This window comes from Rhineura floridana, chromosome 3 (genome assembly GCF_030035675.1).
Source record: "Rhineura floridana isolate rRhiFlo1 chromosome 3, rRhiFlo1.hap2, whole genome shotgun sequence".
NCBI lineage: Eukaryota > Metazoa > Chordata > Lepidosauria > Squamata > Rhineuridae > Rhineura > Rhineura floridana.
The window spans coordinates 86,125,901-86,153,596 of NC_084482.1; the positions used below are offsets into that span (position 1 = coordinate 86,125,901).

Below are 27,696 nucleotides of genomic sequence, written 5' to 3' on the forward strand. Positions count from 1 at the left end.
ACAAACTAGAGGATCTTATGTAGGGATGGAGAATCCAGATTTGTTGGACTACAGCTCTCATCATCCCTGGCCATTGGTCATGCTGGCTGGGGCTGACGGGAGTTGGAGTCCTATAACATCTGGAGGGCCACAGCTTCCCCATTCCTAATGGCTGCTTCCAATGTTTAAACAGCAGCTGTGCTCTTGCAGATCCATCAAATCATAAGGTTAAAAAAAGTTTGTGTATGTCCGTTAATGTCATAGGTATGTGTGCTGACAGTCCAAGAGTAACACATTACTATATTCATGTCTATTTGTCTTGCTACATGTGGAACCCCTCCCGGTTTAGTTTTCTCTGTAGTAATAACAGTGACTCCTGTGAATAGTTTGGAAAAGAACTCAGCATAGCCAAGCAATATATATCTGTTGCAAATTGTGTATGCAGATGTCTGGGCTGTGTAACAAAAATCATGCTACTATCACATATAATGGGGAAATCATCTATTCTGCTTCACATTGCACAATCCAAGTAGGAACATAGTTTAATGAATGGCTACACTCAGATTTATTTATTGGATATATTTTCAAGTGAGAAAACACAGGGGGACAGAAGTAAACTATGGCAAATAATTCAAAGACTCTGCAAAGATCCTGGGGAATGTAATTTATTGTTAAGAACTGGAAACATGCACCTAACAATGATTTGGGTCCCAGCTAGTATAACAGTATGAAGGTAATTGCTTGCATTAATATTTTGGTTGTTGGTGCGATACAGCATTGAAGAAAAGCACCCTTTTAAAACTACAGAACACAAGCTGCTACAACACCCTTCCCATGCCTGTTCTAAATTATATGTCTTATATTTCGAATAAATGAATCCAGAAGGTAGATTTTATCCTCTTAAATTGTGTTATGCCTCAGATGTCCCTAGAATGCAAAGCAAATATAATGGGCCAATAGCAAACCTAACTTCTTCAATCTAAAACAAGAAGCTGTCAGTTAGATGTGCAGATGGGGCAGCCTGGCCTACTCTCCAGTCACCTATGAAAGACAAGAAGACAGCTCTAGTGAACTATAAGACGCAAAACGTACACACACACACCTTAAATCTTGAAGGTGACAAGAGTTGGTTATTATGGAATGTATGACAGTAAGCTGGGACAATCATAAGCAAGATGGCTCAGAATCTGCATTTTAGATACATGTAATGAACACATTCAAATTTGGTGCACAGTAGCCTATTGCCAACATTTATATTGCATGTGTATTCTTGGCTTTTGTACTCAGAACATTGCATGGAGGAAGAGATATATGGTTTTCAGTGGGTTTGATCCAGACTCAGTTAGCTGTACTTAATTCCCATTTAAATCAATAAAATAAGTTAATCAATTATTTCAGTGGGAACTAAGTACAACTAAGTTAAGTACCGTATATTCCGGCGTATAAGATGACTTTTTAACCCAGGAAAATCTTCTCAAAAGTTGGGGGTCGTCTTATACACCCAGTCATCTTATACGCCGGAATATACAGCGTTCTCTGTTGCTGTCTCGTCCACCTCCTCCCCCTTTGCTGCTTCGCTTTCTGCCACCTTGCCGAACTATGGAGATGTCCGGAGATGAGCTGAGCAGCACCCCCGAACCTACCATCGTGCAGCCTTCCGGGTCCACTTCTCCTCTGCCAGCCTACCCTTCCCAGGGCCCTCAGCAAGGGGAGCCGCTGCGCTTGGGGGAGGAGGTGCAGTTCAGTGAAGAGCTGGAAGATAGAGGTGAGTCTCTGCGTCCAGTGACGTTTCTCCCCTCCCCCGACTCCTGTCACGCGCTCATTGCCTCCCGCACCGTGCACCTGCCGTGGCTTCCCAAAAGATTCGAAAGTTGTCTCTCTTCAAGACGACCAGCCCAAGGCGCATCCACCGCGCCCTGGCGACTCTTTAGGAAGTTCTCCTTCAGTCCTTCAGGGCCGCCTCCTTTCTACATGCCTAGTTCTTCTGTCTTCCCCTCCCCACTCCGAGCCCCTGCACGCTGCCTTCACCCTCCCCTTTTGAGAGCTGCCTGCATCAACTTTCGCCTCGCAGACGTCCCGTTAGTGGTCAATTCATCTCGCCGACCAATAAATCGCTACTCTTTAATTCCACTAAATTCTGCTATGTCACTCTTACAGCCAGCTGTATGCCTACACCCCACAATTTATCACTTCTTAGACACTTGGAGCTGCCTCCTATCTATATCCGCCGTTACCTCCTATAGCGGCTGGGACTCATTTTGACTTGGCTGAATCCTCCAGCTTGAATTCCACTTTCATCAATTCCTGGTTCTCTGCCTCTGAGTACCTCCCGTACTTTGTCTCTGGCCCACTGAGCTGTTCTTTCCTCACAACTCTCTTCTCACAACTTGGTCGTCCATTGTTTTATCACCTTAGGCAGCCATCTGAATGACCATTCTCTATTCTCTGGCTATTTTTAAACTGGGATTCTAACTCCTTACCTGAGAGTAAGCCCAATTCAACAGGGCTTGCTTCTGAGTAAATATGGTTAGGGTGGTGCTGTTAGTTGCTCTTTTTATAACACAGGCACACGCTTTTAACAAATGCTGTTCTCCCAACCAGGCAAATTCATTGTTGAGTTTTTTTCTCTTTTTATTTTATTTAAAAAGAAATAGAGCAGTGGCTGTCTTCAAAAAAGTGTGGGTTTCTTTGGTGTGTGTGTGTTTTTAGTGTTGAGCCACCCCAGTCTTCAAAATGCAATTTAAAATGCATTCACTAAAATGCAAACTGGCATCTCAATGGATTGCAAATAAAGGGCATTATTTTACTCATTTAACTCCCCTTCCTAGAACGAAGGAACATTCAATCCATTGTCTCCCTATACAGGCGTATAAGACGACTTTTTAACCCAGGAAAATCTTCTCAAAAGTTGGGGGTCGTCTTATACGCCCAGTCGTCTTATACGCCGGAATATACGGTAGTACTTCTATACACACTTATCTGGGAATAAATTCCACTGAATTCAGTGGTGCCTATTTCTCAGTAGACTTGTATAAGATTGCACTGAAAGTTTGGATTAAGTCCATTATTTTTATTTGAGAGCTATACTGGCTAATTAAGGAAATTTATATTGATTTACCCCCTCCCCCCAGAAAAGCTCAAAGCAAAATTTATGCATAAGTATTTAATAAGTTGGGAAAAAGTGTACATGCCTCCTCTTTTTCAGTTCTTTCAGGTTTTTCACTGGCATTATAGTGGCCTTTAATGGTAATATAGTGGCCATACAATATAAATTGTAGAATTTATAGAGGTCTTTCTGAATTATGAAAGCAGATTATAAATTGGGTGGTAGGAGCATGTTGCACCCCCTTTTAGCAATGGGAATAACACAGCCAGACACAGGTTTTTGGGTGAAGTAGGGCAACAACTTTATTGATTAGAGCAAGTAAAGCAGGGTTGGCATGGCAGTAGGGCCAGGATCCGCTTCATTCCAGCAGTTCATGCTGGAGGAATGTTCAGTCAACCAACAAACAGTTGGGAACTACCCTTGGGAGTTGGCCCACTTTAGACCCATGTGGGGTGTGAACCCAAGGCACCTGTGGTCTCGCAGACCAACCAGTGGGAGGGATTGTGAGCAGGATGAGGCGGCGCCCCTCCCGAGCTAGGGGTATGGCCATTGTGTACCCCACTGGACTTCTTAGGGGAGTTCCTCCTGGTTAAGGTGTTGGACTACAACCTGGGAGACCACGGTTTGAATCCCCACAGAGCCATGAAGCACACTGGGTGACCTTGGGCCAGTCACTGCCTCTCAGTCTCATGAAAACCCTATTCATAGGGTCGCCATAAGTCGTTATTGACTTGAAGGCAGTACATTCACATTTTCGCCCAATGCCATTTCTGCCTAAAGTTGTGACAGTGGTGAATGAACGCCTAACAATTGCACAGCGAACCACTGAGGGATAGGAAAAAACCTGCTCAACAATGGGGCCAGACTCGTTGAGAGGAAAAATTCCTATCCGGCCCTGTCAACCAGCGACCCAGTTAAACACTGGTCAGTGACCCCCAAGACCCAGGGAGGTTGGGTGGGAAAGCTGGTGTATTAGGGTTGCCAGGTCTCCGGTTTTCTGCCGGAGTCTCCGGCAAAAGGGGGCCGTCTCCGGCCTCCGGCCATAGTCTCTTTGAAGAGGACTGATCTCCGGCTTTTTAGCCGCCGCCAACACTTTCAGCTGTGGTGCGCAGGCGCAGCTGTAACAGCCCAGGTGCTCCCAGTGCGCAGGCACTAGAGCGGGCTTGCCGCGAAGCCATCGTCACGGTGCCTGTGCGAGACGAAGCTCAGCTAGACTCGGTGTGCATGCACGGCAGCCCCGGCGGGCGGCTCGGCTCGGGAAGAGGCAGCGGCAGCCTCCGCCTCTCCACGTCCGCGCCTGCCGCGGCTCCTCTCCTACCTGCGCAATGACGTGCTGCGCATCCCCAAGGAGGAGGCGGCCTTTGCCCTGGCCCTGCGCTGGGTGTGCGCTGAGCCGCCCACCCGCGCCCCACTCCTGCCCCAGCTGCTGGCCCATGTCCGCCTGCCCTTCGTCCGCCGCTTCACCCTCCTGGTGCACGTGGAGGGTGTCATGGCCCCGTCAGAGGACTCCTCAGATGAGGACGACTCGGGAGTAACAGCAGCAGACCCAGGAGCAGCAGACTCAGAAGGAGACATGGAGGAGCCTCCTGAGAATCCAGCTCCTTCTCCCCCTCAGCTGCAGAGCACCCCAGATACAGCAGAGTCCCTGCAGCCAGACACAGACAGTGAACAGGATACTCCCCCCTCACCTGCAGAACGTAGACAGCAGAAGGTCAGGCAGAAGAGAGGCAGGCCTGTCTCCTTAAGGCCCAAACGCTGAGGACTCACACCTGCTGTCAACCTTGCTCTTTATAAGGCACACCTTGGCTGCAGCTTGTTGCTGACTGCAACATCAGGCGTGGCTTGTGTGTTCCTAGTTTCCTGCCACCCTCTTTTGGACTGACCCCTTGGCACTTGATCCCGGACCTCTACTGACCTTGCTTCTGGACTCCTGACTCGGCAAGTACGCTTCGGACAAGCCTGGCCCTTATCAGCTCCCCTCCTCCTAGACCTGGCAGATTTATGGCCAGACTGCCGGCTAAGGACTTTGCTTCCCTGCCAACCACCCAGGAATTTCCAGCCCCCCACCGGCACTGCTGACGCAGTGTAGAGCTGACAGTGGGCGAGCCGCTGGTGGCGTGCTCCGAGGCCTGCCTGCGCCTGGTGGTCGAGGCGTGCCTCTTCCAGGCTGGCCGCCTGGACTGCCACAACCGCGGGCCCTGCGCCCACCTCCGCCCGCACCCCTCCACCGGCCTGGCCGAGATGGGGCTCAGCAGTCTCTGGCTGGGGGCCCCATCGTGGCCGCTGCCACCCAGCAGTGCCCACAGCAGGAGAGGTGAAGCAGCCGGCCGTCCTTTCCGGAGCAGCAACGGGGCCCACGCGGCCTGGCAGCCTCAGCAGGAGGCGTGAAGAGGTGGAGGCCAGGCTGGGCCAGCTCCTTCTTAGTCCCAGAGCCGGTTCCCCTCCTCCGGAAAGGATGCCCGCTTCACTCCTCATGCTGTGGGCGCCGCTGGGTGGGAGCAGCCGCAACGGGGCTCAGCAGTGGCGGTGGCAGCCGCAGTGTCTCTGCCTGAGGGGCCCCATCAGCTGCGTTTACTCGGGAGTAAGGCCACTGCATTCAGGGTTAAATCTTCTAGTCTACAGCTTTTTAGATGTAAAATAGGTTTAGGTACAAGGCATGATATGGTTTTATTGAGAGGACTTCAGTTGGCATAACAACATGCAGACTTTTGAATTGCACAGAGTTCTTCATCAAGCAGAATTAAGGTCACTGAGTTAAAGAAATCTTCATCGATCAACCAATGAGTTTTAATCAATTAAGTAATCAATTTAATCTGCATCAGTTTGACATGCAACAGGTATAACAATAGTTTTGAAGAAAGCAAGTGTACTTCCTTTGGTTTTTAATGGTGCATGTTAACAGCAGGTATTGATTTAGGGAGAACAAAGAGTGAATGCCTTTTCTAAGATGATGTTGGTCATCTACAGATTTATATTAAAAATTATGTATTTATTTATTTAAAAAGATAGTTGCCCAATTAACCAGGGATGCGTTTTTAGTCAATTAAAAAGGTTTTAAAACAATCTCACTAATTAATCATTCAGAGGTTGCAGTCTTGGGCAATTAGTATCAGAAAAAGGAAGCAAGTACACCACTAGATGCACAAGATTTATTATTTTTTACTGTCCATCATGTTTAGTACAGAGTTATTCCTGTCTTACTCTTCTCACGCTGTTGGAAAATTATTCAACTATCAGTGTCATATGTAGCTTATGTAAAGCTACGCAAGAATCCATTTCCAGCAAGGTGTAGACTCTCCTACTTCTTCTGATCAGCAAATAAGCCTAAATATCACTTCATCCCCTCTGGCTTATTGGTGGAAAGAGCAGGGCTGTCACAAGATTAGTGAAATATTAGATGGTTAACTAGATGGGTTTTAGTCAGTAAATTAGCTTTACCAGTTTTGAACCAGCACTACATAGCTGCCCTTTTAAACTTCTGTTTGGTCTGCAGCTATTGACAATTGATTATGCATAGCATTATGTTTGTCACAAAAAGCTTCACCTGCTGCTTTCTGTACATAAGATCTCTGTTAAGTGGACACAGAACAGGGCAAGCTGGTCCATCTCCTTCCCCCCCCCATGGTATATAATCCTAGCTTCTAATTTAAGACAGCAGTCTCATGACTAGGATCATGAGAGAGCAGGAGAAAGTCATTCCTGAAGTTCAGGAGTAGCCTATTCACAAAATACTTTCAAGGAGCCTTGTGACACCTTTAAGACAAACCAATGTATTATGGCATAAACTTCCATGGATTCATAAGCTTTCACTGGGCTTGAATTCACAAAAGCTTATGCCATAATAAATATGTTAGTCTTTAAGGTACCACAAGACTTTTCCATTGTTTTTACTGCAAGAGACAACACAGCTACCCCTCTGGAATTTTGTACAAAATACTTTGGCACTTCAAACATAATCCATCAGTAGAGGTTATACTTAAAAGTACAATGCAAGAATCCAAGTGTTCTGTTTAACCAACTGTCTTTTGTATTCAGCAACGTTGTTGTTGTTATGTGCCTTCAAGTAGATTACGATTTAGGGTGACCCTATGAATCAGTGACCTCCAAGAGCATCTGTCATGAACCACCCTATTCAGATCTTGTAAATTCAGGTCTGTGGCGTCCTTTATGGAATCAATCCCTCTCTTGTTTGACCTTCCTTTTTTCTACTCCCTTCTGTTTTTCCCAGCATTATTATCTTTTCTAGTGATTCCTGTCTTCTCATTATGTGTCCAAAGTATGATAACCTCATTTTCATCATTTTAGCTTCTAGTGATAGTTCTGGTTTAATTTGTTTAACATGGCTGCAACCATATCTACTCAGAAGTAAGTCCTATTGTGTTCTATGTGGCTTAGTTCCTTAATAAGCATGCTTACAGTTGCTGCCTTCAGGGGCATCCATCTGTGCTCCCATCTAACATCTCTGCAACACTAAGCTCCTTTCTTCCAATAACGGCCTGGCCTGAGGGCACGTAAACCCTTCTTGCAAGAAGCAAGTAAGCTAGATTAAATGTTCCCTAAAGGCGTTGAACTGTGACCTGGCAGACCAGGGTTCGAATCTCCACACAGCCATGAAGCTCACTGGGTGATCTTGGGCCAGTCACTGGCTCTCAGACTCAGAGGAAGGCAATAGTAAACCACCTCTGTCTGAATACTGCTTACCATGAAGACCCTATCTGGGATCCACTTGAAGGCAGTCCATTTCCATTTTGCATCACCCTAAGCTTGTGAGAAAGAATGACCTTGTCACTTCAGATGGACCTAGGAACACCCTATTTTAGGTAAGATTTCTATTTTAATCTCCAGAGAATTTTTTTTTAGTGGTATGCTCCAAGCAACTGTGGTTGATACAATGTATCATGTTTAATGACGTCACTAGGGCCCGCCCTGTGATGTCACTAGGGCCCACCCCCATTTTCTCAGGTTTTTGGATGGTCCCGACCTGGCAACCCTACGGTGTATGAAGAAAGAGGCCGGCTCTCAGCAGACTGGGGCCTTTAAAGGCCTGGGCCTAGCTCCGCCCTTTGGCTGCTCTCGCAAGACTGCCCGGGATTGTGGGTGATCTCGCAAGATCCGGGCCATGGATGGGAGGACACTAACTCATCCCTCCCATCGCTGCCTGGGGCACACTCTACCCCACAATTAGTGCCCCATGCCAAGGCTCGAGGCTTGACTTCCACAGGGCATGGATCCGTCTTTTGACTGTTACTCTATAAAGCACTGTGTATGCTAATTTTACTAGGTAAACAATAATAGTTGCATACAAGTTTTCATCAAGCACAATTGCAAAGACCCAGGCCCTGCAGGAGAAAGAAAGCATCGCCCCAAGGGAAGGAGAGGCTGCTGCTGCTGTGCTGCTGCTGCTGCTGTGCTGCTGCTGCTGCTGTGCTGCTGCTGCTGTGCTGCTGCTGCTGTGCTGCTGCTGCTGTGCTGCTGCTGCTGTGCTGCTGCTGCTGTGCTGCTGCTGCTGTGCTGCTGCTGCTACTGTGGGACCACCATCTCCACCACCCTTCCCTGAGGGACTTCTGCCTGGCAGGACCAGGCCCCAGGTACCCAGCCAGCCAGGACTGATTCTTACCACCTGTCCCTCTTTGGAGGGATACATAAGCCGGCTGGCTGAGGTGGCCTGGGAGACCCAGGCCCTGCAGGAGAAAGAAAGCATCGCCCCAAGGGAAGGAGAGGCTGCTGCTGCTGCTGTGATGCTGCTGCTACTGTGGGACCACCATCTCCACCACCCTTCCCTGAGGGACTTCTGCCTGGCAGGACCAGGCCCCAGGTACCCAGCCAGCCAGGACTGATTCTTACCACCTGTCCCTCTTTGGAGGGATACATAAGCCGGCTGGCTGAGGTGGCCTGGGAGACCCAGGCCCTGCAGGAGAAAGAAAGCATCGCCCCAAGGGAAGGAGAGGCTGCTGCTGCTGTGCTGCTGCTGCTACTGTGGGACCACCATCTCCACCACCCTTCCCTGAGGGACTTCTGCCTGGCAGGACCAGGCCCCAGGTACCCAGCCAGCCAGGACTGATTCTTACCACCTGTCCCTCTTTGGAGGGATACATAAGCCGGCTGGCTGAGGTGGCCTGGGAGACCCAGGCCCTGCAGGAGAAAGAAAGCATCGCCCCAAGGGAAGGAGAGGCTGCTGCTGCTGTGCTGCTGCTGCTACTGTGGGACCACCATCTCCACCACCCTTCCCTGAGGGACTTCTGCCTGGCAGGACCAGGCCCCAGGTACCCAGCCAGCCAGGACTGATTCTTACCACCTGTCCCTCTTTGGAGGGATACATAAGCCGGCTGGCTGAGGTGGCCTGGGAGACCCAGGCCCTGCAGGAGAAAGAAAGTTTATATGCTGTATATATGGCTGTATATATAGCTGTTTTTATACGTTTAATTGTTGTATATTTTAGTTGTATTATGTGCTTCGGAGAGAGTTTTATCCATCAGGCGGGGAGACTTGAGGGGGCCCCAGTTGCCGTGGTGACGGGCAAAGGAAGGTATGGCGCTGTGAGAAGGACGTGCCAGGTAAGGGGAACGCGGTCCAGACATGTTGTGGCTGTGCCTTGTTCCGGTCCTTCCCACACCCGCAAGGTCGTTGGTAGTCCTATCAGCCAACTCTCAGATCTCCAGTTGCTGTTATTAAATGCCAGATCGGTATATAATAAAACCTCCCTCGTCCACGATTTGATTGTGGATGAGGCAGCCGATCTGGCATGTATAACCGAGACCTGGGTGGGTGAGCAGGGAGGAGTTGGTCTCTCTCAGCTCTGCCCACCGGGGTACTTGGTTCAGCATCATGGTAGATCTGAGGGTCGGGGAGGTGGGGTTGCTGTCGTCTATAAGAGTTCCATCTCACTCACCAAGCACCATGTTCATTCAGTTACTGGCCTGGAGTGTTTGCACCTTGTGTTGGGCCAGAGGGACAGGCTGGGAATCCTTTTGGTGTACCGCCCACCTTGCTGCCCAATGGCTTCCCTAACTGAGCTGGCGGAAGTGGTCTCGGATATATTGTTGAGGTCCCCCAGACTAATAGTACTGGGGGATTTCAACATTCATGCCGAGACCACTTTGTCTGGCGCGGCTCAGGACTTCATGGCTTCCATGACAGCCATGGGGCTGTCTCAATATGTTAGTGGTCCAACACATGTATCGGGGCACACTCTAGACCTTGTTTTTGCTACTGAGCATGGGGAAAGTGATCTGGATGTGGGGAGTTTTACAACACTCCCTTTGTCATGGACAGACCACTGCTTGCTGAAGTTTAGACTTTCAGTAACCTCTTCCCTCTGCAAGGGTGGGGGACTTATTAAAATGGTCTGCCCCCGGAGACTAATGGATCCTGAAGGTTTTCAAAGGGCTCTGGGGGATTTTCCGGCTGATAGGACTGGCGCTCCTGCTGAAGCCCTGGTCGCTCTGTGGAATACGGAGATGACCCGGGCTGTAAACACGATCGCTCCTGCACGCCCTCTCCTGTGTAGAGCTTATACAGCTCCATGGTATACTCCGGAGCTGAGAGCGATGAAGCAAGATAGGAGGAGGCTTAAGCGGAAATGGAGACGAACTCCCGACGGATACAATTATGCGCTGGTTAGTGCTTCGACTAAGCTCTATGTAGGAGCAGTGAAGGCAGCTAAAAAACATCATTTTGCTGCCACTATTAAATCATCTCTTTGCCGCCCAGCGGAGCTCTTTCGAGTTGTCCGGGGGCTTCTCCATTCAAACCCTCCAGACACGGTGGAATCATCGGAGGCCCGCTGTAATCAGTTTGCCGATCACTTCCAGAATAAGATCTCATGTATCCGCCAGGACCTAGATTCTCAAGTTATAGCAGTAGATCCTAGTGAGATGTCCGGAGCACAGTCTTGTCCTGTTTTGTTGGATGAGCTTCAGTTGGTTCAACTCGAGGACGTGGACAAGGTGCTTGGACAGGTACGTGCAACCACTTCGGTACTGGATCCTTGCCCCTCCTGGCTGATAAAAACTAGTAGGAATGGAACAGGTAGCTGGGCCAAGGAAGTGATAAATGCCTCTTTACGAAAGGGAGTGGTCCCGGGCTGTCTGAAAGAGGCAGTGGTGAGACCACTCCTGAAAAAGCCTTCCTTGGACCCAGACAATTTTAACAGCTACAGGCCAGTGGCGAATGTTCCATTCCTGGGCAAGGTCTTGGAACGGGTGGTTGCTGGCCAGCTCCAGGCGCTATTGGATGAAACCGATTATCTAGATCCATTTCAATCGGGTTTTAGGCCCGGTTTTGGCACTGAGACAGCCTTGGTCGCCCTGTACGATGACCTATGTCGGGAAAGAGACAGAGGGAGTGTAACTCTGTTGATTCTCCTTGATCTCTCAGCGGCTTTTGATACCATCGACCATGGTATCCTTCTGGAGAGGCTCGCGGAGTTGGAAGTTGGAGGTACTGCTTGGCAGTGGTTCCGCTCCTACTTGGCGGGTCGTCTCCAGAAGGTAGTGCTTGGGGAACATTGCTCAACACCATGGGCTCTCCAATATGGGGTCCCGCAGGGGTCAGTTTTGTCCCCCCTGCTTTTTAATATCTACATGAAGCCGTTGGGAGAGGTCATCAGGAGTTTTGGAGTGCGTTGTCATCAGTATGCTGATGACACACAGCTCTACTTCTCCTTTTCATCTTCTTCAGGTGAGGCTGTCGATTTGCTGAACCGTTGCCTGGCCTCGACAATGGACTGGATGAGAGTTAACAAACTGAAGCTCAATCCAGACAAGACTGAGATGCTGTTGGTGGACGGGTTCTCTGATCAGATGGTGGATATATACCCTGTCCTGGACGGGGTTACACTCCCCCTAAAGGACCGGGTTCGTAGTCTGGGAGTCTTTTTAGACTCTTCCCTCTCACTTGAGGCTCAAGTAGCCTCGGTGGTTAGGAATGCGTTTTACCAACTTCGGTTGGTAGCCCAGCTACGTCCCTATTTGAGTAAAGAGGACCTTACATCAGTGGTACATGCTCTGGTAACCTCACGTTTGGATTACTGTAATGCGCTTTACGTAGGGCTACCTTTGAAGACAGTTCGGAAGCTACAACTAGTGCAAAATGCGGCGGCCAGATTGCTGACAAGGACCAAGCGGTCCGAGCATATAACACCTGTTCTGGCCAGCTTGCACTGGTTGCCAATATGTTTCCGGGCTAGATTCAAAGTGTTGGTATTAACCTATAAAGCCTTATACGGTGCGGGACCACGATACCTTGCGGAACGCCTCTTCCGATATGAACCGGCCCGTGCACTACGTTCTGCTACGAAGGCCCTCCTCCGGGTTCCAACTCACAGGGAGGCCCGGAGGGTGATGACAAGATCTAGGGCCTTCTCAGTGGTGGCCCCCGAACTATGGAACAGTCTCCCTGAAGAAGTACGCCTGGCGCCGACTCTGCTCTCCTTCCGGCGCCAGGTCAAAACCTTCCTATTCTCTGAAGCATTTTAAGTTATACTGATTTAATTTTAAAAATGTTTACTGTGTTGGATTGTTGCTTGTATTTTAGTATTGTTTTGTTATTTATTGTATTTTTATGTTGTTTTATGTTCACCGCCCAGAGAGCTATTGCTAGTCGGGCGGTATATAAATTTAATAAATAAATAAAATAAATAAATAAATATCAAATGTTGCAAACAGTAGACCACAGCTATCTTGGTACTTGAGCTATTAGGGTTACTGATTTATATAATATATATATGATGTGTTCTAGTTTGTCCTGTTTTGCTATTTTGCACAGGTTGATTGCCCACACACCCCTGTGTGTGTGTATGTGTAAGAGGGGAATCCCAGATATCCAACTTCCCAGGTTAGCACAGACAGTTCTACTCAAGGTTCACAGATCTGTGAATTTACTGCTATGCTTGTTCAGCCCCTTCCCCGCATGGATACTCTACTGTTGGAAAAGTAGGACATCCCTGCCTCTCTCCTACTAATAGTGTGTGATGGTGTGCATGTTGTGGGGGGCAGGGGAAACATCCGCAAGCTCCACTAAGGTCACAAATGTCTGGATAAGGGCACCAAAGGTTAACCATGTTACCGTTCAACTGGAATTGGATCAATGTGGACAAATGGCTTTATTATTCCCTATAGCATCCTGACTCCCTTCCTCCTTTTACAGCTTTTATTTATGTGGCTCTCCTATGTTGTTTGAAGTTACTACGGCAACCTGTCACCATCCGGTGTTGTAAAGTGTGATGAGATTTTTGTTGCTAGGTGCAAAGTTTGCCATCTGTTTGTGGAGTCCTATGGTATTCTCTCTCTGCCCCCCAGTTTATTAGAATTACATATCAAACTTTTAGGGATTATGACATACAAATTTAGCTATCAATTCTTATAGCCATGTTCACTCTCCTGATACTATAAGTTGTCATTAACTATTTATTTTATTTTAAATTCTAAACAATATTACACTTATGTAGCTGGCAATTCACTATATATATATATATATATATATATATATATATATATATATATATAAGCCAGTCAGTTCTTTATTATGATTTTTCAAAGTCTAATGAATCATTTTATCATAATTTCTGTGCTGTCAGAGGGCTCTGAATATTTATTGAGAGAGTATCTCATTTTCCTTTGACATTACAGTTCATCTTTTATATCATGCTAATAGATATAAATTCAGTAACATCCACCTTGTCATTATTCCCTCCTCCACTTCAAAAAAAAGTGTCAGTATTTCATCTTTTCAAATATCGTCAGCCAATTTAGTTAATGAACATTGTTTTGTTTTGAGTTTATAGTCACAATCAGATGGTGAGACATTGCTGCACATGCAGCTGTTAAATTTATGCAAGTTATTGATTGCTTATATTGGCAATAGCACTGTGGCTTCCAAACAGACTTCTTCCTCTTCACATTCTGTTAAGTGTTCCATCATAAGTCAAGTGATTGCTGTGATTACACTTATTTTTACACATGTTTGACCTAGTTTCAGTCATGCATATCAATGCAGTGATTCATCATTAGACACATTTTTAACAAGGCGAAGCTTAGCTGGAATAACATGTCAGGATTCCACTTGAACAACTTCATCTTCTTGGCCCCTAGTTATTTATTTATTCTGCTTATTGGTATCAACATTCTCATTTCTCTTTTAAAAGCACAACATAGTGCATACCACAATTGGTTAGTGGCTGTGTTCACACAAAGTGCCTTCGTCCTTAGTTATAAACATTAAAGAAAAGCAGAAAAAGGTGCTCTGGTAAGGGTGGGTGGGTGTCTCTATTTTGTACAAGCACCCAGTGACTCTATCTTGCACAAGGTAGATTTGCTTTCATCCATTTCCTAGTTTTGCTGCTTGGATTGTGCAGTCCTAAAGTATGCTTAAGTTTTGGAAAATATACTCCAGAGATTCTGGGTTACTTGGAAACAAGCTTTTCTACTTCAGAATCTGTGTTTGTGCACTTGCGTGATTGGATGAGGCTTAGGCAATTAGGGGTAGATTTCAGAACTAAATGGGAGATGGTTAATAATCTCTCAAATAGGAAAAAAATAAGGGCCAGTTGATTATAAAGTTATTGTACAGCCTTGGCATGATGAAGTAAGACTTTTCAGCAGCAAACCTACTAGCAGTTTGGCCCATCTGTAAATATCCATTGATGAGTGACTCAAAACTGGTAGCAGAACCATAATTTTAGCCCACTGGCAGCAGAAGTGATTTCATGACACAAAGAATGTCATCTGTTAGTTCGCACTGTTCCCATTTGCAGTTGATAAGTATATGCACACATGCAGGGCTACAATGCATGTATAATGCTACAATCCACAGCTAGCTGGATTTTAAAAGTTAAATTAACATTTCCAAAATCATTTTGATTCAGTTGAAAGGTACCTCTGCCAAAAGACTATTAAAGATGCTGCTTACGCCACAAGAGGTTACTGTAAATCTTTTGGGAATGAAGAGAACATTCAAAACATCTTTAAAAATCATTAAAGATATAAAAATTGCACAGCGTTCTAACATATATAAGACTATTAGCAATGATTTCCCCAACCCCCAATAATTAAAATCAGGACATTTGGATAATAAAGCTAGTCTCATGCAATTACAATTTTAGCTTCGTGTTTTTAGGCAGGCAGCTGACATTTTCACACATTCACATGCACTCTGGAAAATTTGCTCCCCTAAAAGTAAACTACCATAGTACAAAAAAAGAAAAATAAGCATTCCCTTTTGGGAAGAGGATCAGTAACAAAAGACACACAAATCCTTACCTGAAAGATCTGGGATTACCCGCTGGAAATATCTCCTTTTAAACTCCCACAGATGACCAAAGCTCTAAGTATCACAAATGTTACTCCAAAAGCAGAAATAAGTAACCATTTATGTTGTAATTTTCACTGTTTATATGCCAGAAGTGTACTGGTCTGCTCACGTAGGAATAAACAAACAAAAAAAGCAGCACCAACTGAACAGAAGCTACCATATGAAAGTAAAAAAAGACCTCTAGTGGCTGTAACCTGAAAAGAGGCTTCGCTTCTTCCTTTAAGTGGTAGACAAAATGGTTGGGTATGTCAAACTGCAGATAGTTTACAGTGATGCATGACCTTGCTGTATTTGCCATCATAAACAAATCACAGGGTGAAATCAGATTTCTCAGACCAGCTGCATATGTGAAATGAACTTTTGCCTGGGAAGCTTGAGAAATTATTGGAAGGACCAGAAACTGATCTACTAAATTTGATATGAAGCCAATAGGATTGATGGGTGTCCCCAACTTGATATTGTGTGTGTAAATTCATTATTTCCTAGGAACAAAAAAAAATGGCATTCTGGCAACAAGAAACTTTTATTCATATTAAAAACTAAGTAATTTTCTCTCCATGTGTAGCCTGAATAAATGTGAAGTTTCCTTTAATGCCTTTGGACAGTTCTAAACCCATTAATTAGAGAAGTAAGAACCCTTGATTTCAGTTCAGCCAACTTGCAAGTTAAATGTGCTTAGGACTCCCATTCAAAGGACTCTTTTAAAAAGTCAAGCACACACATGAGGCATAATTGGTATAATTAGCATGTCACACAGGATGTATTAGGAATGCAAGCCATATACTTTAGAAATTTAGAAAACATCTCTATAATAATTAACTTACAGAAAATCTATAGATTCTGTCAGAGTTGCCCCCCCCTCGATTTAATCTTTTAAAATTGAAAGCAGTGATCTTCCATCAGGTTTGCTACATGGCAACATTTAAAATTGCTTGACTACTTCTTTTCTTTTTGGTACCACCTGGCCTTTTTTCCTGCCAACTCAGCTTCTGTGTTAGCCAATGGACAATTTAAAATGGAAATGTATTTAAAGAAATTACATAAAGAGAGATTTTCCTCCAGTGGGTAAGATGTTTTCCATTAATGCTGAAGGATAATTGAATTATTTGTATCTATTTAAGGGATTTAAAAAAAATGTTTAATTTGTCAGTATTGGATGATAGATGTGTATGTAGTAAAACACTATCAGTTTTTCCAGAAGACAACTCATTTTGAGTGGAGCAGATCTTTGTAAATTGCCATTTATGCAACATAATCAGAAGCACTTCTTTCCTTTTCTACTGTCAGATTATTGAGTGATGCTGATTTATATGTCTTCCTAGCCATTCTTCTGCTTCTTCACGTGGCTCAAGTCAGATATGCATATCAATGTTGCTAACCTGTTTCTGTTTCTCTTTCAGAGTCATTTTGTGGCCTGCATGACAGCAATCTTGAAGCAAATGAATGACCATCATTATGCTTCATACATTGAAACTTTTCAAACAAACTCAGAGCTAGTGGTAAGTTATCATGGGTAGAGAGCATCCCTTTACATCTTTTAACTTTGTACCTAGCCAATTTCCTACCAAAAGTTCAAAACTTTTAAAAAAAGTAATAGCTGCCACCACCCTGACTGCCAAAAAAGTATTTATTTCCCTATGAAAGAAAAACCAAAATGATCTATTTATCAGTATAAAGTCACATGACCATAGGAAGAGAGAATATTGTAACCCCTCACTGGATCGTTACCTTGTAGTGGTGAGTGGGCCTGTGTGTTCCAGTGAACCCTATGAGTGATGCTGTTGAGAGTCATGTACTCCCAGCAGGGTCACCCATGGCATTAAGGCCAAGGGAGGGGAACCAGACAAAGAACGATCCAAGAATGTCCTCAATGGCAGAACAGGCAGAGGATAACAATGTGTATGTTACAACAGCTGTGAAGGCGGATGAAGGCTGCAGCAGAGAAAAGATTTCCAATCATCGTGGTATCCATGCCATTGGATCAAAGCCTTTTTCTGTCAAGATTGTGTGTTGATCGTTGTGCACCAATCTCCCCACATAAAACAAATTCACACACAGGCATCTTTCAACCAAACCAAAAGTCCCATGCCGATTGGGAAATGGCGACAGGGGCAGGATTGTGAAAACCAGAAGCCCCTAGTGATGGACCAGCACATGGGCGGTGGATACAGACTCAGTCGTCCTGGCTCAAGGACCGAGGCAGTTGAGTAGTTCGGCAGCTATATCCACAACTGAGCAGTCCTATTCAGGATCCACTCTGCTCACCCCATATGGGGAGGGGGCTAGAAAAGGTGCCCTAAACATAGTCTGCCTCTTCTCTCTCCCTGACTGGATTAATGCGTCCAGTGCGGCCACCACTTAGCAGTCACAAAAGACAATTGAACATGGAATATACGGACATTGCTGGATAATACAGATAGTGAACGTCCTGAATGCAGGACTGCCATCATCATGAGGGAGTTGAGACATTTTAATATTGACATAGGAGAAGGACAATTGAAGGAAGAAAAAGGAGGTTATACCTTCTTCTGGAAAGGACTGCCTGAACAAGAATGATGAATACATGGAGTAGGCTTTGCTATTAAAAATAATCTGGTGAAGCTCTTGTCAGAAGTTCCTATTGGCATTAATGAACGACTCTCAACTCTCTGCTTAAGACTTGCCAAAATCCAGCAGTCAACTATTCTAAGTGATTATGCACCATCATTAGATGCTGATGAAGACATCAAGGAAAATTTTTATACCCAGCTGGACACCATCTTATCCTCTTGGGCAATTTCAGTGCAAGAGTTGGGCGTGATTTTGATTTATGGCCAGAAACCATTGGGAAAGAAGGAGTTGGCAATAGCAACCTGAATGGAATTCTACTTCTGACTAAATGTGCAGAGCATAATCTTGTAATTACAAACACACTCTTTCATCAGAAAAATAAATTTAAGACATCATGGAAGCACCCTCGGTCAAAACACTGGCATCTCCTGGATTATGTAATTGTCCGTGCCAGAGATCTTCATGATATAGGGCCATGACGAGTGCTGATGACTGCTGGACAGATCACCGATTAATTCGATCCACTATGGCCATTAATATTGTTCCTCAACATAGGCTCCAAGGGAGAAAACCAAGGCATAAAATGAACATCCATGCCCTTCAAGATCCTATTAAGCGAGCCTGTTTTCAAACAACTCTCAAGAAACATCTACTGACGGAACTCCCTGAAAATGTCGAGGAACACTGGATTAAACTGAAGACATCCATTATTGCAGCATGTGAACAAACTATTGGATACCAAACTAAGAAACATCAGGATTGGTTTGATGAGAATGATAGTGAGATTGAACATATCATGGACAAGAAAAGGAAAGCCTTCCAGATATGGCAGAAAGATATTAACTGTGCTGCAAAGGCTGAGGTCCAAAGAAGAACTAGAGAACTTAAGAACGCCTGGTGAATAAAGGAAGCTGAAGAAATCCAGCACTTTGCAGATGCTCACGATGCATGGGGCTTTTTCAATGCCACAAAGGCCATCTATGGACCAACAAATTACGGTACAAATCCCTTACATTCAATGGATGGTACCAAACTTCTTAAGGATAAAAAGTCTATTGCACTGCACTGGAAAGAGCATTCCCACGACCTCCTTAATCATAACTCTGTTGTGGCTGGTGAGGTCTTCTTGCAAATTCCACAACAACATACTAGAGACGAACTTGCAGTATCCCCTAATTTGGATGAAGTCAGTACCTGATGGGATTCCTGCTGAAGTCTTTAAAGAAGGTGGGCCTGAATTTACACAACAACTTCATAAGCTCAGCGAAAAAATCTGGATGAGGGAGGAGATCCTGGAAGACTTTAGGGACGCCATAATTATCACACCTTTTTAAGAAGGGTGGTAGAACAGATTGTGGGAACTGTCGAGGTATCTCTCTTATTGCTGCTGCAGGTAAAATCCTTGCAAGGATCCTCGCAAATCGCCTTCTACCAATCTCAGAGGATGTCCTCCCCAATCTCAAAATGGTTTCCGCCCTTCCAGGGGGACAGTGAACATGATCTTCACTGCACGACAGCTTCAAGAAAAATGCCAGGAGCAGAATCGACCTTTATATATAGCATTTATTGATCTGACTAAGGCCTTTGATACTGTGAATTGAACCGCTCTCTGGACCATCCTTCTGAAAAATGGATGCCCTGATAAATTTGTGAATATTTTGTGACTCCTTCATGACAAAACAGCGACAATTTTGGATAATGATGGCTTTCAGAGCAATCCATTCAGAGTCGGATCAGGCGTAAAACAGGGATGTGTCATTGCTCCTACCTTATTTGCTATCTTTATAGCTATGATTCTATACCTTGTTGAGGGGAAACTTCCTACTGGTGTGGAAATCATATATCGAACAGATGGAAATCTTTTTAATCTCAGTAGGCTGAAATGAAAAGTAAGGTAATGTCAACCTCTTTTGTAGAACTTCAATATGCCAATCATAATGTAGTCTCCTCACATTCAGAGAAAGATCTTTGAACTATTCTAAATGTCTTTGCAGAAGCCTATGGAAAGCTTGGGCTCTCACTTAATATTAAAAAAAACCCAAAGTGCTTCATCAACAGGTGTGAACTAGTCCCTCTGTAGCACCATGAGTCCAGCTTAATGGTGTGACATTGGAGAACGTTGATCACTTCCCCTATCTCAGCAGCCATCTCTCTGTAAAAGCTGACATCGATGCTGAAATTCAACATCGTCTGAGCTCTGCGAGTCCCACATTCTCCCGAATGAAGCGTAGAGTGTTCGAGGATCGGGATATTCTCAGGGAGACCAAAATGCTTATTTACAAAGCCATTGTACTACCGACCTTACTGTATGCCTGTGAAACATGGACCATTTATAAACACCACTCCCTCCAATATGATCTTGCCTAACCTTTAACATCTGCCAGGGAGACTCTGTTGTACAGCCTGCCTATTTCTGAGATAAGCTTTCAGAGGAGCATTTGAAGGCCTTCTCCCTAACTGTACCTTCGTTATGGAACTCCCTGTCCCAGGAGATCTGTTTGGCCCCCACATTGTTATCTCTTTGTTACCTCCTCAAAAAGTTTGTATTTCAGCAGGCATTTTATTTACCCAGTTAATTAGTATTAATTTTATCTGTTGACCTGCCTTGGATTTTATTTTAAAGTTGAATGTTTTATTTATTTATTTATTTATTGTTTTTGTTTTTAATATGTCCTTGGATTTTTTTCTGTTAGTTGCGCTGGCCGTTTTTTAAGTGGAAAGATGGGATAGAAATTGACTTAAATAACTGACTGATTAAATGTTTCTAAAACTGGAAAACAAGCATGAAATGTAGAAAGGCACAACATTCCACTGACCTTTCAATACTGCCTGGTGAAGTTGGTATATGAGGCAGGGGCCCCAAAATGGTGTTGGTCACATGTGACATGGACTGTTGCAGCTCTGGGCAACCCTTGCCATCTCACTGAGAGATCTGATGGTTCTGATGTTAAGAATGCTGCCCTCAAAACACTGATATACATCAGGAAGAAAGAGAATTGTATTTGATGTGAGACTAGTACTTCACCATTTTACAGAGAAAGCACCACTATAGGGTAAAGGCGTAGCTCCCTTGGTGACAGGGGCCATTCAATAACTGATTAGTCTCTTCAAAGAGAAAGGGCTTATGAAAAGCCAATCAGGAAAAGGTAGAGTATAAATTAGGTCATATGTACAGAGAGCTTCGGCTATGGGGCGGTATATAAATGTAATAAGTAAGTAATGAGTAAATAAAGGGTACTTCATTCCAGTAACAGAATTAAAATGGGAAGGGTGGGATTACAGACAGCAAGTCACAGTCTGAATCTGTCACGTCCTCATACCACCTGATTGAGAGAACAGCTGTAACAAGCTCCCTCTGCTGGCTATAGTAGGCTTTCGTTGTTATGTGGCTTCAAGTTGATTACGACTTATGGCAACCCTATGAATCAGTGACCTCCAAGAGCATCTGTCTTGGACCACCCTTTTCAGATCTTGTAAGTTCAGGTCTGTGGCTTCCTTTATGGAATCAATCCATCTCTTGTTTGGCCTTCCTCTTTTTCTACTCCCTTCTGTTTTTCTCAGCATTATTGTCTTTTCTAGTGAATCATGTCTTCTCATTATGTGTCCAAAGTATGATAACCTCAGTTTCATCATTTTAGCTTCTAGCGACAGCTATACTAGGTAGGAGCACATAAAAAAATTAAACATACATCGGCAAGCAGAATACTTGAGACTATAGGTTGGTCTTGATTAACTAGACTTTTTTTTTTTACATTGCTATTATTGAATTTTTTCATCATATTAGTATGGAGCAGATATTTTCAGTTTTGACAATTTGTTCTATTTTATTTAAATACTTCTATACTGGTCTCCCCAAGGTTCAAACACTTTATATCAAGTAATAAAGCATACTTTAAAACAATCCGTGTTGCGGTTTTATCAAAACACCAGTAAAATATTTAAACAGCTACAGAAACTAATTTCTCAGTCAAAAGCCTGGTGAAAAAGGTGTGTTTTACGCCCTCTCCAAAAAGTCAACAAAGACATAGTTCTCCTTAATGTCTTTAGGGAAGAGGCTTCACAGGATTGAGATGATCATAGTAAAGTGGCAACTAATGTAATTTGTGCAGAACAGATTGAATATGTGTCTACCTCCCAATACCTGCTAGCAAGTATGAAACAGCATTTTCTATATCAGTTGAAGCTTCCAAATTAACTTCAGGGGTAGCCCCACTTAGAGAGCTTTGCAGTAATCAAGCTTGTAAGTTAAAGAATCATGGTCAAGTATATCAAAGTATGACCTGTCTAGGACAGGAAAGGGTATTTGCATTATGCAAAGTCTGAAGAAGGCACTCCTAATAGCAATTCTGACCTGCATCTTAAAAAGACCCAGCTTGTCCAGAAGGACTCCCTAATCAGACAGAGACTTAATTAATCATTGTCTCTTATCCCCTTCCTCTGCCATTCCTACCAGTATCACTTCCTTCTTACCTTGATTCAGTTTTAATATGTTCTTGCTCATTCCCTTGACCGTATCCTCTGAACACTAGTGCAGGATAGAGATAGCTGCTCCTGGACACTTAGTTAAAGATATATCCCAATTAGATTCATTTTTACAATACCAGATGGGTTCTGCTATATTTTGAAGCTTTTTTGGGGGGGGGGGAATGAGAAATAGTGTATTTATGCCAAGTCTTTTTTTGTCAGCCTACAACAGTCATGGCTACATGCTATAAAATGAGTATTAGCTTACACAAAAGCATTGCCTTCAAGGTCTCAGTCTATATGCTTTAGGTGAAGTATGGGAAATAATGTGGATGGGCTACTTTGTGGTGATGAAAGAGATGTATTCAACTGTGATGATCACTATTTTAATCCTGTTGTATTTACTCTTATACCAGTGCAATGAAAATTGACTTTTTAGTGCTCAACACTAGTACCAATCTCTTTTACTTTTGTTTTATTACCTCAGTTCATTGCTGCATTTAAGTGCTAGACAGGTACTTCAGTTTATAATCTACGCAACTGATGATCACTTGAATACATGGGGAAAAGCTCTTACTGTCTTTTTCAGAAATGTGTTATTTTTTAATGTAAAGGATACAATTCATAGCAATACTTTTTTCCTGCTAGGACTTTTTGATGGAGACCTTCATAATGTTTAAAGATCTTATTGGAAAAAATGTCTATCCCTTGGACTGGATGGCCATGAGCATGGTGCAGAACAGGTAATCCAAAGACATTGGGCTGGCCTGTGCAGTTTGTGATCTCTTAGGTCAAACACAGCCAGCTGGCAATTTATTTATATATTTATTTGTTTGATTTCTTACTCACCATAAGGTCCATGGTGGGCTACAGCAATTTAAACACATAATGTGTGGCAACCCATCAGAGCTTAATGAACCTAGGATTGAAAAAAATTGGGATGTGGGTGTCAAGCATCTAAGAGGCCACATTATATGACTGGTGGGCTGCATTCTGCATGGAGAGTCACAAGTTGTGGAGACCTGCCATAGAGCAAGACTACTAAGACAGGGATCACCAAACCTTCTGGCCCCACGGACACATTTGCAAATTGGAGAAGCTGTTGTAGGCACTACACATACATGCACAGACACACACACCCTGCAACCAAGCACACAACACAACCTATTCTATTGGCTACAATAGAATGCTTCTTTCAAACCTAATTTCAGCTGGGGGAGGGTTGGGGAGAGAGGAGCCAGTGGGTGCCAAGTGTGATCTCTTTAGCCGCTTATATTTCTGTTGCTATTTTACTGTACTGAAAAATGTTTTTCATGTCTGATTCTGGTTCATATGCCTTGATAACTTATTTTATAATGTATTTTAAATTATAACATGCATGTTTATCAAAATGAATTCTTTGTTTGGATTGTTATATTGTGGTTGAGTGGACATTGGATTGCTATTACAATGTTGTATTGATATGCACTTTTGCCTATTGTGTTATGAGCAGCTTTGAGTGCATTTATGCAGAAAAGCGGCATACAAATTAAATTAAATTAAATTAAATTAAAAATTAAATGTGTGACCACAGGCACCATGTTGGCAACCTCTGATCTGAGAACACAAACTCATTCATTATTTTTATCTTTGTTCCTCTGTTGCTGAAACCCCTTAAACTTCCTGGGGCCTTTGGGCAGGCTAGCAATTATTATACTGGAAGAGCTACACTTGACAAAATGAAACTTTCCTAACTGATCTTTATGTATTTCCTGTCTTTATTTCTGATTCTCTCACAGTTCATATGCTGTAGCCTGTCTACACAGCTATTGCTACTGTGAAGTTATCTAAAAGTCAGATAAATTTAGCACGCTCATAAAATCATCTCTGACATTGGAACTTGCTCTTTGTGGCTGCTACAGGTGGATGAAGCAGTTGCCAAACCACCTCTGTTTTTATCTATGTCCAGTGGAATAGAGGTGATGTGAATACTAAAATGAACCCATTTTTCACCTGATGAGTTGGCTGCTTCCGCTGTAGTGCCTCACTTTCTGGATACTCATTTCCAGTCTCACTTGAATGTATAACCAAGCAGCATGTGCAAGGTTTTAATATAAAGGTGACTTGAAAGCATTGGGATGGGGTTTGCTGTCAGATTTTTGTGAATAGGACTTGTCTTGAGGTAATCCCTGGTCAGAATCTTGGATCTGACAAAGGAATGTGAGTAGACTGGGATGTTCAGGCGATGTCCACAATGAGAAGATTGCTTTCTGACAGAAACTACTCTGGAACATTTAGGATAGAAGAAACCAATCAGAGAAGGGGGTATTGGGTCACATTTTTCATTCTTCCAGCCAAAGATGATACATTCTAGATAGTGCTGTGCCAACCTTTTTGCAGCCCCCCCTTGGCAATTTGAGGGTGGGTGGCTGTGAGTGAACCAAAGTGGCCTGCAAAGAGGCTGGGGGTGGGAGAAGAACTTTAGCAAGCATTGGGGGTGGGTGGGCAGGAGGTATCCACTTACCATATTAAATGTAGAAGGTGGTGGAGTGATCTTTTAATCAGCAACTAAAAAAAAAATCCCATGCTCTCACGTTGGTCATCCCCCTACCCTACCCCTAAATGCTCATGGAAGTTTTACTGCTCTCTGCAAAAGAGGAAGAAAAGACAATGTCTCTTTCACAGAGCATGAAGACTTTTGCAAAAGTGGGCATTGGGGTTTGGTAGAGCACCAAATTTAATAATATAAATGTAAATGTACTGCCTTCAAGTCAATTCTGACTTATGGCGACCCTATGAATAGGGTTTTCATGAGGCTGAGAGGCAGTGACTGGCCAAGGTCACCCAGTAAGCTTCATGGCTATGTGGGGATTCGAACCCTGGTGTCTCAGGTCGTAGTCCAGCATCTTAATAATTAACATAAATTGTATACGGCTTAATTGTAAAAACCTCTAAGCAGGTTACATAAAATAAAAAATATACATTAAATATCAAGTAAGAGGCTAAAACAAGTTGAACTTAAGAAACAAAACATAAATAAAATCAGCAGTTAAAATATACATTATAAATTAAAATTACATATTAAAATACACATCAATTTTATATGTGTTTTCAGGACCCATCCTATTTCTTTGTCTGAAATTTGTTTTTAACTATTTTTAGTGTTGAAATTTTAAATTGTTGTAACCCATCTTGGCACCTGCTGGTGAAAGTTGGTGGTAATAATAATAATACAGTAATAACTCAGTTAAAGAATCCTCCAGGAAGGCAGGTCCTTTTAACTAAAGCTTTTTATAAGGTGAAACTGACTAGTTTTGCTCTGCTATGGATAAACCTTCAAGCCTGTGCCTTTGCTTTAAGATGAAACTGACAAGGCTGTGTCTTTGCTTTGCTAGGATGAAATTGACTAGACTTGTGTTTGCTTTGCATTAAAGAGATCTCTTGCTTTCTCCCAGGGCTGGGGAGGGAAGGATCCAATAGGATTCAGAGGAGGAGAAGGGGAAGTAGGGGGAGTGGGTGGGTGCTGGGTAGGCACCCTTTAAAGCCCTTGTTGAAGCTGCCCCCACCATTATGAGCGGGTGTAGGAACCTATCCCTATTCTTGCCATGTTTTTCCTACCTCTGGTACCAAAATTTCTGTTAAAGAAGTAATGCCCAGGAATGCATCTATTTTGTTAAATGAGGTATGATGATGATGATGATATCATCATCTGGGTAGGCTTGACTAGACAAAAATGTTAAATGTTTTTAGCAGGTGCTGAAAACAGTAGCTCTAGGTCTGTGTTTGTCTGTGAAAGGGAACCAAAGACTGACTGTAGTTAGAGTCAAGGAGAAGCAAGCAGAGAGAGAGTTAGTTTTCAGCTATCAAAAGTGCATTTTGGGACTGCCACTCTGGAGATCTGATGTGGGGCAGAGGAATTTGCTGTTTGTGGGAATTGTCTCCTCCTGTCTCTCTGTAAGCTGTCTCTTCACTTATGCTCATCTAGTGTATTTGTAAATAAAACCAAAGATCACAGAAACACTTTAAGTCTTCAGTGATCCTTCCTTCCAAAGGAAACGAAATCTAAGTATGTGCTTAGCCCTGAAATTTCTATGCTGTTCAAGGATGTTGGGCACATATAAAACTTAAAAGGTTTGAACACAGCAAGGAACAAATAGATAACACAAAGCTAAGATTTTGCTAGCAATGCGATCCAAACCCACCTGAAATATCAGGGCACCCAGCCTAGTTCTTAACATCCAGCTGAGAAGGATCTGGGTATGGCACCCAGATAGCATATTTTGTTGCTGTTCATAACCAATTAAATCTATTGTTTGGAGAGAAAAGTGTTGCTTCGGTATTGCATTGTATCTCTCTGAGCATCAGTATGAAACAATTATAGAGCTATTGTCATCGGGGGGAAATGGAATTTTATTTGATGAATTCTTATTTTAGTACTCTGAATCATCTCCGGTACTTGAAACAGAAACCCCACTGCAGTGTACGCGTGGAAGAAATTTGTCCCAAAATACCCCACAGTACCTAATGCTTGGGTGTAAAAACACTGATGTGACAGTTTGTATATCTTTATGACTGCATTCTCATGTCACCACAGAATTTTGAATAAACAAACAAGTGACCAATTAGATGCCTAATCAAGCATCAACTGGATGCATGTAGATATAAAAGTGCTTGTGGTCATAATACATAGAAGGAAATTGGTAGTTCAGCACACTGTTGGAATTATGTAAGAGTTTATTATAGCAGATTAGAAACTAATTTGGCAGTTTGGTCATTGGCTGTGTTTTTTAAAATTAGCACCCAGCATCCACTACATCAGCCCTAGCAGATGCACTCCAAGTCAATGCATCCTCACCTAAGTTGTCTGGGGTTTCAAATCTATTTGCAGGCTGAATCTCCTCCAGATGCATGTTTCAGTGCAAAATTTAGCATTCTTCCTCTTTTTCTTTTCTAGTTCATTCTGACTGACTGTTGTCTTCAGTCTCAAAACTGATTTCCCCAAGATCCCAGGCTTATTTTACAAACCCCATTGGGGTGTGTGTATGTATGAGGAATCCTCTTAATGGGACTGTTCTGTTTTCATTAAGGGATGCTGGTGGAGTCCTAAAAGGCTGTGGCTTAATTTGGGATCAGACCTAGGTTCTTATTTTGCTGGGGAACTGTTGTCAATATCCCATACCGAAGTGGCTTCTAGCCCCACACATATCTGAAGGACTGCCGTTTCAGCATGGGCACAAGTTGCCACACTCATGGACACAATTACAGATGCTCTAAAAGCACCTTTCTTGATTGAGTTCTCAGCATTGAGA

The 27,696-nt window shown here is 43.6% G+C and overlaps 1 protein-coding gene across 2 annotated transcripts in view; it reads left to right on the forward strand.

The window, feature by feature from the left end:
• Positions 1 to 27,696, forward strand: part of DOCK2 (dedicator of cytokinesis 2) — a 459,036-nt gene that overhangs the window by 269,326 nt on the left and 162,014 nt on the right. For both annotated transcript variants that reach the window (XM_061616811.1, XM_061616812.1), the window contains exons 28-29: positions 16,795 to 16,893; positions 23,057 to 23,151. In XM_061616811.1, coding sequence (XP_061472795.1) covers positions 16,795 to 16,893; positions 23,057 to 23,151 — 194 coding nt within the window. The remainder of the gene's footprint in view (positions 1 to 16,794; positions 16,894 to 23,056; positions 23,152 to 27,696) is intronic.